This window comes from Gopherus evgoodei, chromosome 6 (assembly GCF_007399415.2).
Source record: "Gopherus evgoodei ecotype Sinaloan lineage chromosome 6, rGopEvg1_v1.p, whole genome shotgun sequence".
Taxonomy (NCBI): Eukaryota; Metazoa; Chordata; order Testudines; family Testudinidae; genus Gopherus; species Gopherus evgoodei.
The window spans coordinates 1041411-1061223 of record NC_044327.1 but is presented as its reverse complement, the minus strand read 5'-3'; the positions used below and the strand labels follow the sequence as shown (position 1 = coordinate 1061223).

The 19813-nt window shown below is 48.4% G+C and overlaps 1 protein-coding gene across 3 annotated transcripts in view; it reads right to left on the bottom strand.

Annotated features, from left to right (window-relative positions):
* The window catches only part of TMOD1 (tropomodulin 1), a 94276-nt gene that overhangs the window by 33024 nt on the left and 41439 nt on the right, over nt 1-19813 (bottom strand). For all 3 annotated transcript variants that reach the window (XM_030566167.1, XM_030566168.1, XM_030566166.1), the window contains exon 5: nt 8256-8345. In XM_030566167.1, coding sequence (XP_030422027.1) covers nt 8256-8345 — 90 coding nt within the window. The remainder of the gene's footprint in view (nt 1-8255; nt 8346-19813) is intronic.

Here is a 19813-nt window from a genome sequence, read left to right as displayed (position 1 = left end):
ATGTCAGAGGGCCAACCTACCCTGGCAAAAATGTCTGTCAATACCTGGCACACACTTTTAGCCCTGGTGTTGCTTAGAGCTACTGCTTCCGGCCATCGGGTAGCAAAATCCATGGAAGTCAGTATGTATTGCTTTCCTCTGGATGTCTTCTTTGGGAAAGGACCCAGAATATCCACAGCTACTCGCTGAAATGGGACCTCAATTATGGGGAGTGGCTGGAGAGGGGCTTTGACCTCGTCTTGGGGTTTTCCCACTCTTTGGCACACCTCACAAGACCGGACATAATTAGAAACGTCCTTGCCCATTCCCTCTCAGTGGAAGGACTTTCCCAATCCATCTTTCGTTCTGTTTACCCCAGAATGACCACTAGGATGATCATGGGCTAAGCTTAAGAGCTTTACCTGGTACTTAGTTGGAACTACCAACTGTCTCCGAGGATACCAGTCTTCCTAGTGTCCACCAGAAAGAGTTTTCTTGTATAAAAGTTGGGATTGGTTAGAAGAGCTGAGAGGCGGTGGGGTGCTCCATGCCTCCACCCAAGCTTTCTGAAGGCTGTCATCTGCTTCCTGCTCGGCCTGGAACTATTCCCTTGATGCTGGAGACATCAGTTCCTCCTTGGACTGTGGACTTGGCCTTTGTCCCTCTGGAAGCGATGCAGCTGATGGTGAACCGCTCTCCGCTGGTGCACTAAGTGGTATTTCAGGCTCTGGCTGAGCCTCTTGTGTAGGGTTATCTGCTGCTGCTGCCAGTGCAGGCTCGATGGTGCCTTCCGGTGTTGAAGTTGTAGATGGGTTTGCCAGCGCTGTACTCAGTGCTGGCAATGGTTCTGGTGCTGGTTGCTTTGCCAGTTCCGGTTCTGGGACTGGCTTTGGCTGGGTCTCGGGGGTTGGATCCACTATGGCTGTTGCAGTCATTGGCAGGGGATCTGGTTCTACCACCTCTGTCTAGGTCTCTGGTAACACGGATGGGGCCCTGGTGGACGGCTCAGGAGCAGGGATGGGTGTGGAAGCTTGCTTAGCCTGGCTGCGGGTGACCATTCCCACCCTCTTGGTTAGCTTCACATGGTTGGCCAAATCTTCCCCCAGCAGCATGGGGATGGGATAATTATCATAAACTGCAAAAGTCCATGTTCCTGACCAGCCCTTGTACTGGATAGGCAACTCAGCGGTAGGCAAGTTTAAAGATTTTGACATGAATGGGTGAATTGTCACTTGGGCCTCTGGGTTGATGAATCTGGGGTCCAGTAAGGATTGGTGAATAGCTGACACTTGTACCCCCGTGTCCCTCCATGCGATAACCTTCTTCCCATCCACACTCAGTTTCCCTTCGCTCTGAGGGTACCTGGGAGGCATCTGGGCCTGAGGACCTTGGGTGTGACTCCGGCGTAATGAACTGTAGTCAGTTGAGGTTCTTGAGGCAGTTGGCCTTCACACGCCCCAGCTCATTACATTTAAAAGATCACCCAGCTGACTGGTCACTGGGCCGAGGTGGGTTGCTGGAGACTGGTGTGGTGGGACGATAAGGTGTCTGGGGCTTTCCTTTGGTTGTAGGTGGGGCCCTGGGTTGCCCCTGTGATAGGGTTTGGTTTCGGTTTGCCCCATCTGATATTCGCTCCAATTGCTAGTAGTTTTTTTCTTTTCTGCCACTTCCACCCATTTGGCTCCAATCTCCCCCGCCTCGGTTACAGTTTTGGGCGTCCCATCTAGGATGTACCTTTCTGTTTCCTCAGGAACACCCTCTAAGAACTGCGCCATTTGCATCAGGAAGGACAGATCTTCCAGAAATTTAACACTTGCTCCTCATATCCAGGCATCCCAATTTTTCACAATGTGGTAGGCGTGTCAGGAAAATGACACATCTGGTTTCCACCTTAGGGCTCTGAACCACTGACAGGCATGCTCAGGTGTTAGCCCCATTCTGATTCTGGCCTTGGTTTGAAAAAGTTTATAATCGTTCATGTTCTCCTTAGGCATTTCAGCCGCCACCTCTGCTAAGAGTCCACTGAGCTGTGGCCTCTGCTCTATCATGTACTGGTCTGCAGCGATGCTGTACCCATGGCAGGCCCTTTCAAAATTTTCCAAGAAGGCCTCGGTGTCATCACCTGCCTTGTAGGTGGGGAATTTTCTGGGATGGGAAGCAGTACCTGGAGAGGGGTTGCTAGGGTTGGCTGATATATCCTGCCTAGCCCTTGCTAACTCTAGTTCACGCTTCCTCTCTCTTTCCCTCTCCTCCATAGCTCTTTCAGTAGCTTCGTTCTCGAGTTTTTTTAATTCGAGCAGTCTCTCATGTTTCTTTTTATTTTCATCTGCTTCTGTTCTGGCCAGCACTAGTTTCATAGCTGTTTCACTGGTCGTCATTTTCCTTCTTTCTTGTGTTAGGTCACACCCCCTCTGCAGTTCACTGAAACGGGGATCAGGGCCATCCTTAGCCATAGGCAGAATAGGCAGCCGCCTAGGGCACCACTAGGTCTGGGGGCACCGCTCTGCGAGAGCCTGAACAGACGGGAAGCAGTGGAGAATGTAAGAGCAGGGCTGCTGGGTCCTAGAGAGAGCCGAATGCAGCAGAGTCTGAGGGAGGGGATTGGCTGCTAGTGTCTCTGGGAAGGGGTGGGGGAAGGAAATCACCAGTGAGCGTGACTCTCTTTCCCCTGGAGTGAGGTGAGGCAGGCTCGGCGGCTCTGGCAGTATCCTTTGTTGTCCCCCATAACGTCCATTCTTCTCCTCTCTGCCCCACAGAGCAGCCCCCATGTTTCTCCCTCCCCCCAAGGAGCACCTCTCTCTTCCCCCTCCCCTCCATGAGGGCTGAGTTGGTGAGGTGCTGGGGGGGAGGGGAGGCTCGCTGGCTGCCTGCTGAGGAATGACAGTGAAAGTAATTCACTTCCTTGGCAGGCAGCCAGGATTGGAAGGGTCGCACAGGGCTGGGCTGGGGATAGCCAGATAGCATGTGCGAAAAATCAGGATGTGGGGTTGGGGTAGGGTGAGCAGATGTCCCACTTTTATAGGGACAGTCCCAATTTTTGGGTCTTTTTCTTATATAGGCTCCTATTCCCCCCCACCCCCTTCCTGATTTTTCACACTTGCTTTCTGGTCACCCTAGTGGGGGTAATTGGTGCCTATATAAGACAAAGCCCCAAATATCAGGACTGGCCCTATAAAATCAGGACATCTGGATCTGGTCACCCTAACTGGGGAGCACGTATCTCCCCCGGGCTGGCAGTGATCCATCTCATCGGGGGGGGGGGAGCTGCACAGGGCAGGATGAGCTGCTGTGGCTCCATGGGTGCCCCATCCCTGAGATCAGATGCTGTGCTAACTTCACCATGGTTCGGTGGGCTGGCGGTGGTGCCTATTTGCATGTGATCGGACCTGAGGGTTTGCTGCTGCTGCTGTTGCCACTCTGCACCCCAAGAGGTGGATTTTGGGGTCCTGCAGTTTTCCACCTATCTCCTCCTCTACTGCAGCTGTTGGACCAGCAGGCTGGGGGGTGAGCCAAGCATGAAAGCAGTACTGTGTTGCCATTTAAAGTGTCATTTAACAACTTTGTTTGCCAGAAATGCTTGCTAACAATCCTGAATTCAATTTCAATATATATATTTTTTAAATCAATATCTTAGCCAAGAACAGAAAATTAAGTTGTTGACAATTATTTGTGACAAGTGTGGTATGGGGAAGGGAGTGGGCCAGTTTTCATCAGAGAAACAAAAAATGTTGACTGACTTTCCTATAGCCCTGTTACTGCTAAATAGAACCCTCCAACAACTGTAATATGCTCATCTCCTTACTAATGTATAGAGCAAGGGCTGGCAACCTACGGCATATGTGCCAAATGTGGCACGCGAGCTGATTTTTGATGGCACGCAGCGGCGAGCTGAGTGGCTCAGCCCGCCACTGCTCTGGGGTTCCGGCTGTTGCCCCATTGGCACCCAGGGTCCCGGCCGCCGGCCCCACTCAGTACCCACTGCTGGCTTGGGGACCCCCAAGGAACCCCAGGCTGGCAGCGGCTGAGCAGGCCGGTGGCTGAGACCCTGGCTGAGCCACTCAACCCGCTGTCGGCCTGGGGTTCCATTCACTCAGCTGGCAGTGGGCTGAGTGGGACTAAATTCAACGAAATAGGAAAACAAGAGCAACTAATGGCAAAGTGCAAGAGCCTAGAGCAGTGGTCCCCAAACTTTTTCGTCTGGCAGGTGCCAGATGAAGGACCGTGGTGGCGGACAAGCATCCGCTGAAATGCTGCCGAATTTCGGCAGCATTTCGGCAGATGCTTATCCTCCAGCCAGTACGTGGGTGCACTGAGAGGCCCCTGCGGGCGCCGGGGCACCTGCAGGCACCGTTTTGGAAACCCCTGACCTAGAGAGTCTCCTGAAGCACGGTGATCATTTTGATTTAAATGGACTTGAACTGTAAGAAAAATTGAGGAGTTGCCACATGCAAAATCGATGATGGATATTGTACAATTTATTCATACCAGCAAACTTGTTGACATATATCCTAACATGTACATTGCCACTCGTATTCTACTGACAATTCCTGTAACAGGAGCATCAGGAGAACGGAGTTTCTCAAAACTAAAGCTCATTAAAAACTATCTCCGCTCTACAATGATTCAGGAACGCTTGACTGATCTTGCTATTCTTGCAATCGAACAAGACATCACTTTGTCTTTGTCATACGATGACATTATTACTGATTTTGCAGCCAAAAAAGCCAGAAAGATTGCTTTTAATTAAAAACTAATCCTTGTTTCAATACCTCTTCATAGAAATTTCCAATAAAATGTTGACAAATTAAAAAAATATATTTATTTGCATCATTCTGTCAAATCAGAATTTTTTCTATAGTGCTACTTTTTAGTGCTAGTCCATCAGCATTACAGTGTGCTTAATTAAGTTAAACTGGTTTTAACAACATACTTGTGGCAAGTTTTCCAATACTGTAAGCTTATGTTTGTGTTGCTAAGAGCAAGACAGGCATAGGGGCACCAGTTTAATAATCTTGCCTAGGGCACCATAAATTCTAAGGACGGCCCTGATGGGGATGCACTCAGCTCAGGGCTGCCTAGTTAACAGAGACTTTCACAGCATTCAGTTTTGGGGTTTTTTTAAACTAGCTATACCCGAGAGGCAGAAAGAAAAAAAAACAATTCAGCTTGTAAATTCCTTTTGCTGGCTGCTTGCTCACAGCTTGAAACCTTCTCTTAACAAAGATCCTTTTAAAAAAACTTAACAGCTCTGCCTTTAGGCAAGAGATAAGATATGCATCTACTTCAGCTCTACTTTCCAAGCAGCTAAACAGGAGAAAAAAAATCCTACTGGCTTTTGGTTCCTTTAAAATCCCTCCCCGCTGCTCACCATGTCAAGGTTCCTTCCCCACTCTGAACTTTAGGGTACAGATGTGGGGACCTGCATGAGAACCTTTAAGCTTAATTACCAGCTTAGATCTGGTTTTACTGCCACCACCCAAATCCTTTAAGAGTTATTTGGGAAACTCTGTCTATCTTCCCCCCGACAATCTCCCTCCCAGTAGCCTTGAGAGACATCTCCACCAATTCCCTGGTGAACACCGATCCAAACCCTTGGATCTTAAAACAAGAAGAAATTAACCATTCCCCCTGTTTTCTCCCCACCAATTCCTGGTGAGTGCAGATCCAACCCCCTTGGATCTTAAAACAAGGAAAAATCAATCAGGTTCTTAAAAAGAAGACTTTTAATTAAAGAAAGAAAGGTAAAAAAATCATCTCTGTAAAATCAGGATGGAAAATAACTTTACAGGGTAATCAGATTCATAGAGCCCAGAGGAACCCCCTCTAGCCTTAGGTTTAAAGTTACAGCAAACAGAGGTAAACACTCTAGCAAAAGGAACAGTTACAAGTTGAGAAAACAAAGATAAAACTAACACGCCTTGCCTGGCAGTTTCTCATATTTCAAACTTATAATTGACTTGTTCAGAAAGATTTGGAGAGCATGGATTGATGTTCGGTTCCTCTTAGTCTCAAGAGCGAACAACCCCCAAAACAAAGAGCACACAAACAAAAGCCTTCCCCACACCAAGATTTGAAAGTCTCTTGTCCCCTTATTGGTCCTTTGGGTCAGGTGTTGCCAGGTTACCTGAGCTTCTTAACCCTTTACAGGTAAAAGGATTTTGGTGTCTCTGGCCAGGAGGGATTTTATAGTATTGTAAACTGGGGCTGTTACCCTTCCTTTATAGTTATGACAGCATCTCTCCATTAAATTTCAGTGGCACCACACTGATTTACACCAGCAGAGGTTCTGACCCACTCGTTTCCCTGTAGTAGACTAGAGTACATGGTGTGACAAAGTTCCTCCTCTACCTTGGTGGGTCCTGCACTTACTGGTGGATTTGCTCGCCTCACGGATTCACCCTGTGGGTTGGGAAACAGCCCAGAGACCTTCCGCTCTGATAGAAGCCACAGTCCAGGTCAATTCCTCCTGTGTCTGATCAGGAGTTGGGAGGTTTGGGGGAAACCCGGGCCCACCCTCTGCTCCGGGTTCCAGCCCAGGGCCCTGTGGATTGCAGCTGTCTATAGTGCCTCCTGGAACAGCCGTGCAACAGTTACAACTCCCTGGCCTACTTCCCCATGGCCTCCTCCCAACACCTTCTTTGTCCTCACCACAGGACCTTCCTCCTGATGTTTGATAACACTTGTACTCCTTAGTCCTCCAGCAGCACAGCCTCTCACTCTCAGCTTCTTGCACACCTCTTGCTCCCAGTTCCTCACACACACACTTCCTCTCCCCTGGCTCCCCCTGGCCTGACTGGAGTGAGCCCCTTTATAGCATCAGAGGGGCCTTAATTAGAGTCAGGTGCTTAACTGCCTCACCTGACTCTTAGCAGGTTAATTGGAGTCAGGTGTTCTCATTAGCCTGGAGCAGCCCCTGCTCTGGTCACTCAGGGAACAGAAAACTGCTTATCCAGTGGCCAGTATATCTGCCTTCTACTACTCTGCTGTACACAACTGGCCTGGGTCTATCACAATGGATACAATAGAATAAGGGTGGGGAGAGGAGGAAGCAATATGCACTAAGAGTCAAACAAGTCACGACCTAAATGCTTCAGCCATTTCAGGATTTGCTCTGCCTGCATTCTGCTAATTTCTGCTGCCTGTCTGTTTGAAATGAGATCTGGGGCCACCATTCCACCCCCATGCCAGGAACTGGCCCTCACAGGCTCAGACTCCAAGCACAGAACTAAAGCTGTTCCACATTTTTCATGCAGAAAGTTCTCGGCCAAAAAACACAATTTCATTTTGCCACAGGAAAATATCTAAACAAACATTTTCATTTTTTTTAAATGTCACTCTGTTTTTTTGGTTTAAATAAAATGAAATTACATTTAAATTGAAATTCCAGGTCAAAACAAATCTTTTATTCTAAAACTTCCAATGGGAAAACTGAAACTTCCAAACCAAGGACTTGTCTGACATTCCTTGCAAGAAAAATGTTGACTCTAAGTCTAGCTCTAGAGCAGTGGTCGCCAGCCGAAGGATCACTGCAGAGGTGGAGCACCCGCCGAAATGCCTCCGAATTTCAGCAGCATTTCGGCAGCGACGCCTCTCGATGACATCACTTGCCGTCGACAAGTGATGTCATCGAGAGGCGTACCCACCGAAATTCGGAAGCGACGCCTCTCGATGATGTCACTTGTCGACAGCGAGCGGCATCAGCGAGAGGCGTCCCCGCCGAAGTTCAGGGGTGATGCCTCTCGATGACATCACTTGTCGACGGCAAGTGGCGTCAGCGAGAGGCATCGCTGCCGAAATTTGGGAGCGACGCTTCTCGACGACATCACTTGTCGGCGACAAGCGTAGTCATCGAGAGGCATCCCCACCAAAATGCCGCTGCAGCATTTCAGCAGGTGCTCTCCCAGGGGCCAGGACGCGGGTGCATTAAGATGCCCCCGCGGGCACCGCGTTGGAGACCCCAGCTCTAGAGCGAATGTATCATCTCCTGTACAGTCACTGTCAGTCCCATTCTATTTGGTGAGCATCAGGGGGAACTATTGAGCAATGAAAGCCACATGCTTTCCCCTTCACCCGTCCCAGATGCACCAGCTCTCACACTTTTACAATTTTGGCAATATAAATGGGTCCTGTGTTGGTTCATACTTCTTAGGGGAATTTGACATAACGAGAAAAATCAGGTTAGAAAATATTATTAAAAAATAATCACAGTCAATAGCCCACTAGCAGCTTTGAGTCTTTCAACCAAATACTCCAGAACAGCTGTAAATCACACTTACTGTTCAGGCCTTCCTTGTTAACGATAGTGGTGCTCCCGAGTGCCTCGTAGTACTGCTGGTTACTCATCAACGTATGCATGCCAAGGATAGCTACATTAAAAAGAAAGGAAAACAAAACCGAGTTATTGCAGCCCCTTATGCTGAGAAAAGATGGATTCTGGCAAAGCCTCAGGAGCACACAGCATCCCAGAAGTGACCGAAAATCAGGGCCGCCTCCAGGCAACAGCTCAGCAAGCAGGTGCTTGGGGCGGCCAAGGGGAAGGGGCGGCATGTCGGGTTCTTCAGCAGCAATTCAGCGGCGGGTCCCCCGGTCCCTCTGGGAGGGAAGGACCTGCCGCCGAATTGCCGCCAAAGAAGAAAGCGGCGTGGTGGAGCTGCCGCTGATCGTGATTGCGGCTTTTTTTTTTTTGTCGCTGCTTGGGGCAGCAAAACCCCTGGAGCCGGCCCTGCCTAAAATGTGGGCCTCCACAGTAAGAAATTTGCTTTTGTGCAAATGTAGAAAAGCTAGAAAGATGGCACCCATGAGCCCACAGTTTGAGTCCCACTGTGCTGAGTGACATCAGGTACCAACAGCACACTGAGGCTATGGCCATTTTCTCTCTATTAAAGGGTAGCATGATTTGTGCAGGGAAAGGTATGTGCATTGCAGGCAGCAAGGGCTGTGCGTTAACGCCAAAAGATATTAAATGGAGGAGGCACAGATGTGGGAACAGTTTCCCAATAATCAAGCTGAATGGAGTGTCTGGGTTGGAGCCAAACATAAAAAAAAGTGAGAGGAAGAATAAATATCACAAAACATAGAAACAACCATTAGTAGTTACTAATCTCACGCCTGATCCTGCAGTGTACCATGTGCCTTCCACCTGCCACTCGCCTGGGGGGAGAGGCACTCCACACTTGTATAAGACAGTAGCATCAGCATTGTGCCCGGGACACTCAGCAGCAGAATGAGACATTCTCATCCAGAAAACTTCGGAACAGTGTATAGATCCCACACATAAGTGCTTTGGCAACAGGCTTTCTGTTTATATCCAACACAAACTAAAGGCAGCTTTGACTTGAGCTTTGTGAAGACAGAAACATGAGTAGTATAAACAGGATTAAAATGTTGCAAGAACACAGAACCCAAGTTTCAGATAACTAACGCATTTCAGTCTCTGATTTTCTAAACACACACACACACACACACACACAGGCCCGGTCTACACTAAAAACTAAGTTAAGCTGACCAAGCTTTGTTGCTCTGGGGTGTGAAAATCCACACCCCTGCGTGAGGCAGTTAAGCTGACCTACCCCTGGGGTAAGACAGTGCCAAGCTGATGGAAGAATTCTTCCGTTGATCTAGCTACTCCTCTCGTGGAGATGGATCACCTACAGTGTCGGCAGATCCCTGCCCGTTGCTGCAGCAAGTGGCTGCACTGACGTTGCAACTGCGCCATTATAGCAGCTTAAGTGTAGAGGCAGCCTCAGTCTGTGTCTGTTTTATAACCTCAGCAGTCCGGCACCTACCAGAGTAGGCAGCACAAAGCCCACAGACCAAACATAACATTTTAAAAAAGAAATCCTGCTGCTCTCAGAAAATTCATTTTGGAAAAAGCCCTGAAGCAACAAATTTTCCATTCTCATGTGGTTCAATGTAGAATGTTACATGTGTGCATGTGTGTATAAACAGATGTGTAAATGTATGTTTATTAGGGATGGGAAAATCATATCAAATAAACTAAGAACAAAAATTCCTCTAAGCTTCACACAAAAATTCCTCTAAGCTTCACACAGAACAGACCTTCTTCAAGATCCCAACAGCTGTTTTCTCTTAGTTTTTCCACAAACTGTTCTTCCAGGATCTGGCTGGCACTAGAAGCAGAAATTGCCAGAACTTCCCTGCCCATGTGGAATATTGGCTGCAGAGTGCTGGGACTGTCATGAGAAGGGTGGTTCTTGCTGGGGACCTACCAGGTGAAAAGCTGCTGGGACAAATAATTGCACACCTACAATTACTGGCACCCACTATCTAGTTCCCTCAGACATGTAAATTCCTGCTTCAACCCACAAATCAGACTCTCAGTCATCCAAGAGACCTGTGCTGCAGGTGCAAATAGCTATAGATGTGGGATTACACCTGTGATTATTTATGCCCACAATTGGTACATGCAGACAGGGAGGCCCCTCCTCTCAATGTCTGGCTCATATTGTACAGGGACACATGAAAAAGAGCACCACAGTTCCCACACGAGTACCCAATTCCTTGTCTTCTGCTTGTCTGCTCCTGTGTTGGGCAGCAGGAAGACAAGCACACTCAGGCCTGCAGAGAAGTTCTTCCAGGGCATGGGGTGCAGAAGAAGTAGTAGAGGGGAGGGAATGGAAAGGGTTAATTTACATCTAGGATGATTTTATTGTTAATTTTGAATTAATGTCAGTTTGATGTCAGGTCAGGCTATGCCTGTTACCGCAATGAGAGCAGACAGTACTACCTGCGGCTCATCAAACCCACTGCCTTGTGAGTAGCCCGGGAGGGCACAAGGCTAAGGTAGCAACCCCTGACAGAAAAGCCTCACTGCCTTGTGGGTGAATTCGGGAGAATGTAAGGCTATGAGAGTAAACTCAGACAGAAAATCTGGAGTGGAGCCCCAAAGGCGGCCAGGTCCTAACATCTCAGTATCTTTCTGGCAACTCCTGCAGCAGATCGGGTACCGACGTATTGGCTCTTCCTATCCTCTGGGTTTTACCGGTGATGCTGAGATGGGGGTCCTGATGCATGAGCAATTCAGGGCCTCCATATCATCTACCCAGGCTTGCACCCTGGAGAGGTTCTCCATCTTCACCTCAAGCCCCAACACAACATGGGAGACAGCAGTCACCGGTTCTAAGCTCCTACTCCATCGGCGTAGAGTTGAGCACCAAGGGCTGTCTCTGACGGTAGGAGAGATCATCGTATCTCGCTGGACAGCCACCACCTACCATAACATTGGGCAGCCCCAGACGATAGAGTGTTGTCCCACCACAGTCTGCCTGCTTCAACGGGTGCTTGGAGTTTAGAGTTTCATAACTTGAGAAGTGGACTGTGACCAATGCACCAGGCAAATCAAGTAAAAGAAAGAAAAATTCCTTAAAGATAGGGTGCTGGAATGTTTGCACCCTGACAACTGGATTATCTGAGGACCTTCAGCAAATGAGCAATGTACATTAAACTGCCATGATCAATGATAAGCTGAAATGACTCAATGTGGATATCGTAATCCTCCAAGAAACATGGCTAGCATCAAGTGGATCATTCAGGGAAAGTCTACACATTTTTCTGGCAGGAGAAAAGCACTGAAGAAACACAAGAGCACAGAGTGGGATTTGCCATCAAGAACTCACTTCTGGGGATGACTGAGTCACCTACAACTGAATCAGAGAGAATTTTGGCACTACGGTTGTTCTCATCTGAGGGCCCAGTCAACCCTGTGAGTGTGTTTTCCCCAACACTCTTCTTGTCTTCTGACTTCAAGGACCAGTTGTACAACCAGTTGAACACCACCATCAGCAGGCTTCCAAAGCACAAATATGTTTTCCTGCTAGGGGACTTCAATGCAAGAGTGGGAGCTGATCATGAAGTATGGTCTTGGTCAATATGGACCTGATAAAAGAATGGGGACTGCTAAAAGTTTGCTCCTATTATGACGTCTGTGTAACAAACTCATTCTTCCAGACAAAGCCGCAACGCAAAGTGTCTTGGAAACATCCCAGATCTGGCCATTGGCAACAACTGGATTTTATCATCACAAGGCGTACCAACCTTAACAGCATCCTCATTACCCGCAGTTATCAAAGTGCTCACTGAGACACAGGCCACTCTCTGGTATGCAGCAAGGTCAGACTTAAACCAAAGAAAATAAACAGATCTGCAGTAAAAGCACGTCCTCGTATTAACATCAGTACTTTAGCACAGTGGTTTTCAAACCATGGGTCAGGACAGAACTGGGTCGTGGAATGGAAGGCACTGGGTCACAGCGGCTCTGGTCAGCACCGCTGATGGGATGTTAAAAGTCTCGTCTTCAGTGCAGCCCAGCTAACTCAGACTAGTCCCTACCTGTTCCGACACCACACTGCACCCTGGAAGCGGCCAGCAGCAGGTCCGGCTGCTAGGTGGGGGTGTGGGGCATGGGGCTCCACGCGCTGCCCCCACCCTGAGCATTAGCTCCGTGATCTCATTGGCCAGGAACCAGCCAATGGGAGCTGGGGGGGGTGGTGCCTGTGGGCGAGAGCTGCGTGGAGCCACGTGTGTGCCTCTGCCTAGGAGCTGGACCTGCTGCTGGTCACTTCAAGCACAGCACGGTCCGCAGTGCCAGGGCAGGTGGGAAGCCTGCCTCTGCACCACAGGTGCATCGCTGACTGGGAGCCACTGGTGGCAAGCCTGCACCCCAAGCCTGTGTCCCAATCCCCTGCCCCAGCCCGGAGCCCCCCCCAAACTCAGAGCCCTTTCCTGAACCCCAAACTCTTCATCCCCAGCCCCACCCCAGTGCCTGCACTCCCAGCGCAGAGCCCTGACCCTCTCCCAAACCCCAACCCCCTGCCCCAGCCCTAAACCCCTCCCATACCCCAAACCCCTCACTCCCAGCTCCATTGGGTTGTAGGCATCAACAATTTTCTTCAGCTGGGATGCCAGAAAAAAAAGTTTGAAAACCACAGCCTTAGCGGACCAAGAAAAGTCACAGCAGCACAAGAACATACTACAACAAGTCCTTGACTCCAGTGATTGTGCCAAAAGCATCCATCTGACGTGGGAGCAACTGAAGAACACAATCTACGATGCAGCTCTGTCAGTGTCTGGGGAGAAGGAAAGCAAGACTAACAATTGGTTTGATGCATATTCCAGTGAATTGATACCAGCCATAGAGGCCAAATGCGCAGCCCAAACCAACTACAAGATAGGCCCAAATAAAACATCTTATGTGTTGAGAGCAGCAAGAACCAAGGTATAACAAACTGTTGATGCTGTGCCAATGACGATTGGCTGCACTTATGCAAAAGCATCGAAGTAACAGCTGATGCAAGCAACATCAGAAACATGTATAATGGGATCAAGAAAGCCTTGGGTCCAACTTTAAAGAAGACAGCCTCATTGAAATCAACAACAGGGGAAACAATCAATGACTGCACCAAGCAGATGGATCGCTGGGTAGAACACTACTCTGAGCTTTACTCTTGTGAAAATATTGTTCTGGACGCAGCCAACAATGCCATTGAAAGTCTACCTGTTATGAACCAACTCGACAATGAACCAACAGTTGAGGAGCTTAGCCTTGCCATAGATGGCCCTGGAAAAGACTGCATACTATCAGAGGTCAGAAAGTGCAGAAAACCTATCCCACTTCAACACTTTCATGAGTTGCTCTGCCTGTGCTGGAAAGAAGGCGAAGTACCACAAGAAATGAAAGACACCAACATCACCACTCTCTATAAAAACAAGGGTGACAGGAGCGACTGTAACAACTACCGTGGCATCTCCCTTCTTAGTATTATGGGAAAAGCCTTTGTCCAAGTTGTCCTGAACAGAATTCAGAGCCTTGTAGACAGAATCTATGATAAATCATAGTGCGGCTTCAGAGCTGAAAGGTCTACTATTGACATGATCTTCTTGCTGAGATAACTACAAGAGAAATGCAGAGATCAAAAGAAGCCCCTCTACGTAGCCTTCACCGATCTCACAAAGGCTTTTGGCCTTGTCAGTAAAAGTGGACTATTCATGCTTCCAGAAAAGATTGGATGTCCCCCCAAGCTCTTAAGCGTGATTCAACCCTTCCATGAAAACGTGTACAGCACAGTCCAACACATGTACAGCTCAGGGTCTGAGGCTTTCCAGAATCATAGCAGAGTTAAGAAAGGTTGTGTACTTGCCCCAAGTCTGTTTGGGATCTTCTCCCTGATACTGAAACAAGCTTTTGGTTCCTCAACAGAGGGAAGCTACTTGCACACAAGATCTGATGGGAAGCTGTTCAATTTTGCAAGGCTCGGATCAAAAACCAAGACTCAGGAGGCCCTCATCCAACACCTTCTCTTTGCTGATGATGCAGCAGTGGCACCCCACACAGAAGCCCACCTCCAAAACCTCATGGACTGTTTTCCCAAAGCCTACCAAGACTTCGGCCTTACTATAAGCCTAAAAAAGACGAACCTAACATTCCAAGGAGTTCAGGAAGCACACTCCATCAAGATCAATAACTATGAACTTGAAGTGGTGAACAAGTTCACATACCTGGGGTCCACTATTGCAGTCAACCTTTCATGTGAAACAGAACTCAACATCCGGATTGGAAAAGCCACCACAACAATGTCTAGACTCAGTAAGAGGGTCTGGCAAAACAACAAACTGACAGACCATACAAAGATCTGTGCAGGTGTTATCAGTACACTTTTGTATGGGAGCAAGACAGGGACCTTATGCTCTCATCAGGAGAAGGGCTCAACAGCTTTCATGTGCATTCATCGAATCCTTGGAATCACCGGGAGGGACAGAGTCACCAACACTGAGCTGCTCAAACGGGCCAGCAATACCCAGCATGCAAACACTTCTCCAACAGAGACGCCTCCGCTGGCTTGCGTATGTGTGCTGCGTGAGTGATGGGTGCATCCCAAAGGACACCTTCTATGGCAAATTGGCATCTGGAAAAAGTCCCAAAGGACACCCAACATTGCATTTCAAGGATGTGTGCGAGTGAGACCTCAAAGAAATGGACATGGATGTGGAAAATTGGGAAGATCACACTCAAGACTGCAGCCTTTGGAAACAAGAGCTTAACATCCGTCTCCAGAGTTATGAGAGGAAGCCGTCCAGCTTAGCAGAGGAGAAGAGAGCTTGAAGAAGGCAGAGTCCAAAAGGTTGAAACACCACCTTTAAATGTGACAGATGCAGCAGAGAGAGATTGTCTTTCTTGAGTGGGTCTCTTCAGCCATGGCTGTGGCTGCCACAAAACCAACAGAGTAATTTCTTTATCTCTCAGGGGCACATACCCATGGTCTCTTCAGACTGAAGGATGCCCACTAAAACTACTAAAAATGTCAGTTAGTCTTTTTAATTCTTCATTTCTATGGTTAAGAAAAAAAGTGTCCCACAAATATTTATATTAATTATCTCAAATATGTTGGTCATGGAGAAATTAAAATAGACACTGAATTTACTGTCATCCACCACAAAGATCTAATAGCGCCTTAAGCAGACGTGACCCTAATGTGCTGTCGCATTCCCTAGGCTGTATAGTCAGGGGTGTTGTTTTAAAAGACAATCACCAAATAACTTCCATTGTTGCTTGCAGTATCGTTGTAGCCAAGTTGATCCCAGCACTCTAGAGAGATGAGGCAGAGGAGGTAACATCTTTTATTGGACCAACTTCTGTGGGGGAAAGAGCCAAGCTTTCGAGTTACACGGAGCTCTTCTTCAGGCCTGGGAAACATACACGGAGCATCGCAGCTAAATACCGGTGGAACAGAAATTCTAGGGACCATTCACGGTAGAGTGGCCCGTTAACACCCCTGCAGTCATAAGACAAAAAGGGTTACAGATTCTGGCAATAAGCCACAAATGCAGCATCTTTATGAAGACTGTGATTTCAGTGTCCAGCAGAGTAATGAATTTAAGCCCCCTTTGGGGCTCTCCTTTGAAGGTGTTGTGCCTTTGAGGACTGAGACAGGTGTGACCGAGGTTAGCTTAAATAAGATCCGTTGCACACAGTGCCACCTAGTGGCTGAATGTATAATACAGTTTAGCATTCCACTACAGCAGCCTCTCTGGGACCTTGATGCTTGTTTCCCGTTTCTCGAGCCAGATCTCGGCCATCCCTGGCACAATCTGGGGGAGCCTGGGGGCTGATTTACACTATGCCACCTGGTCATGTCCCCAAGGAACCACCTGCCAGATGGGGTCAGCTGCAGCTCAACACTCACTCTCCGCCCACAAGCAGGGCTGCAGACAGGGGCAGCTCCAAGCCCCAGCACGCCAAGCGCGTGCTTGGGGTGGCAAGCTGCGGGGGGCGCTCTGCTGGCGCCGCAGGGGCGGCAGGCACGCTGCCTTCGGCGGCTTGCCTGTGGGAGGTCCGCTGGTCCTGCAGCTTCTGGACCTTCCGCAGGCAAGCTGCCGAACGCAGCCTGCCTGCCATGCTTGGGGCGGCGAAATGCCTAGAGCCGCCCCTAGCTGCAGAAGAGCTGTTGGGTGGGCACTGGGGACTCGTGGCTGGTCTCTGCTCCCCTTGTGCCCTCTGAGCAAAACCAAAGACTCTACTGCTGAGAAATTCCAAAAGAAATCCTGCCACTTCTAGCGCATCTGTGCTCTTCAGCTGGAAGCACAGCAGCATTGACTAGTGCGCTGCACCGACACCAGCCAAGGTATGGTGCATGGTGAGAAGGGGGAAGCAGGTCTTCCAGAAAGGCATCCAGCCATGATCTCATGACCAAGAGATGGAGAATCCATCACTCCCCTGGGCACCATCCTCAGTGCTTGTCCCTTTGTTCTGGCTGGCTTCAGACGAGGATGCTATACCTAAACCAAGTAACTCACTTAACAGAAGACACTGAAGATGCCTTTGAGAACAGCAAGAAAGCTGGTACTGTTCTGGAGGATCTGTCAGCTGCAGATGATACCATCTAGCATGTGGGGCTGACCACTAAATTGTTGCAGACTGTTCCCTGTAAGCCCATGATGTGGTTTATCATGGAAATGATAACAAAACAGTTTCATCTTGCCAGCTGGAGCATAGGGGCTGACTTAGTGGGTGCTCCAAGGCTCGAGCACCCATGGAAAGAAATTAGCGGGTGCTTAGCACCCACTGGCAGCCAAGCTCCCCCTCTCCCCCAGTGCCTCCTGCCCGCTGGCGGCCCCACCGATCAACTCCTCCTCCTCCCTCCCAGCGCCTCCTGCCCGCTATGGAAAAGCTGTGGAGGGGGCATCGAGCACTCCCCAGGTAGAGAGGAAGTCGGCACCTATGAGCTGGAGACAAAGTCAGCTGGCTTAGACAGCTCTGTAATAGACTCCCACAAGGATCCGTTCTAGCTGCTCTCCTCTTCAACATACCCACTTATGACCTACCCACAAGAAGGGCCGATAACTACACATGTGCAGATGACATCTGTCTTGCTGCTGTGGGTGATGATGTACATGATAGCAAACGGTCACTCAGCCAGGACATGAATGCTGTGGACACATAATGTAAGTCTCCATTGACAAAGCTAAGTGCATCTAAGACAGTGGCCATAACCTTCCAGCTGAAGGATCCCCTGACCGATCAACCCCTTACAATCTGTGTTGAGGATCATCCTCTCCCTTTCCAGCCAGTTGTCATTTCCTTAGGAACCAAACTGGGCCACATTCTAACAAAGTGACCCCTTGAGCACTTAAAGAAAATGGTCATCTCCAGCGCTGCTGTGATACAGAAGCTAGCAAGATCCTCCTGGGGAGTAGAGGCAAATGTTCTATGAACCTCAGTCCTGGCAGTGGTACTTAGAATAATGTGCAGCCTGTTGCACACAAGGCTGACAATGGTTCCAATAGGAGCAAATGAGCAATGCGCACTTCCCAAAAGATCCACCCACCTCCAGAAGAAAACACCCACACCTGCAGTTGCTGCTGACTTGCCATGACTGACTTCACAAGATCCTTTTGTGGGTAGTTCATGCACCACCACAGCACTGCTGACCCAGTGCCAGTCTTGGATGAACAACAGCATACCAGGGCTGACCGCTACGTCCTTGTAGTGTGGCAGCAACTTTGGGCTAGAGACACAGGCATGCCAACAAATTTCAGAAGCCCTGACTTTCATCCAGGTGTTGCAACCTGGGACACAGATCCTGAACTAGGCTTACCTGGCTGGTGACTAGAACGGCCAAAGTGGTTGCCACCATGCAGAAACTTGGGTTAGCCCCATCTTCACAGTGTGACTGTGGGGCAGCAATGAAGACGATTAACATGGTGGAGGAGAACTCAGTCAGAAGACTGGAGGGTGGGCTGTAACTCCTGACTACCCTTGATGATGCAGCCATTAGATGGCCAAACAAATAGAGATCGACTTGCGATGCATATGAAAGGAGATCATTCTACTGTTACAAATCTGTGCCTTATTTCTAATTTGAATTTGTCTTGCTTTAACTTTCAGCCATGGGTAGTTGTCATGCCTTTCTTTGCTAAATTAAATAGCCCTTTAGTATCTGGTACACACACTGTAATAAAGTCACCTTTTGATCTTCCTGACATTCCCGAGCGAATCCTCGTGTGCTAGATACAGGGGAGCACGCCTACATTCAGATTTACCCTCTTCTGAAGCTAACATAGCAAAATTCGACTATCAGAAAGAACTGCAATTAAACAAAACCTTTCCGATACTGAGAAAAGGTCCCTTTAGAAACTGGCCCCCTCCCTGCTACAGCTTTAATCCACCAGCGCTGAGATAGGTTGCCCAAACAAACCAAACCCATAATGGACAAAGTCAGACTAGGTTACATAAGAACATAAGAACGGCCATACTGGGTCAGACCAAAGGTCCATCTAGCCCAGTATCCTGTCTTCTGACAGTGGCCAATGCCAGGTGCCTCAGAGGGAGTGAGTCCAACAGGTAATGATCAAGTGATCTCTCTCCTGCCATCCATCTCCATCCTCTGATGAACAGAGGCTAGGGAAACATTGTTATAGTCCCAGCATTGACAACCTCTGCAGGTAAGGAGTTCCACAGTTTGACTGTGCACTGTGTGAAGAAGAACTTCCTTTTATTTGTTTTAAACCTGCTACCTATTAATTTCATTTGGTGACCCCTAGTTCTTGTATTATGGGAATAAGTAAATAACTTTTCCTTATCCACTTTCTCCACATCACTCATGATTTTATAGACCTCTATCATATCCCCCCTTAGTCTCCTCTTTTCCAAGCTGAATAGGCCTAGCCTCTTTAATCTCTCCTCATATGGGACCCTCTCCAAACCCCTAATCATTTTAGTTGCCCTTTTCTGAACCTTTTCTAGTGCTAGAATACCTTTTTTGAGGTGAGGAGACCACATCTGTACACAGTATTCGAGATGTGGGTGTACCATGGATTTATATAAGGGTAATAATATATTCTCAGTCTTATTCTCTATCCCTTTTTTAATGATTCCTAACATCCTGTTTGCTTTTTTGACCGCCTCTGCACACTGCATGGACATCTTCAGAGAACTATCCACGATGATGCCAAGATCTTTTTCCTGACTTGTTGTAGCTAAATTAGCCCCCATCATATTATGTGTATAGTTGGGGTTATTTTTTCCAATGTGCATTACTTTACATTTATCCACATTAAATTTCATTTGCCATTTTGTTGCCCAATCACTTAGTTTTGTGAGATCTTTTTGAAGTTCTTCACAGTCTGCTTTGGTCTTAACTATCTTGAGTAGTTTAGTATCATCTGCAAACTTTGCCACCTCACTGTTTACCCCTTTGCTCCAGATCATTTATGAATAAATTGAATCGGATTGGTCCTAGGACTTACCCTTGGGGAGCACCACTAGTTACCCCTCTCCATTCTGAGAATTTACCATTAATTCCTACCCTTTGTTCCCTGT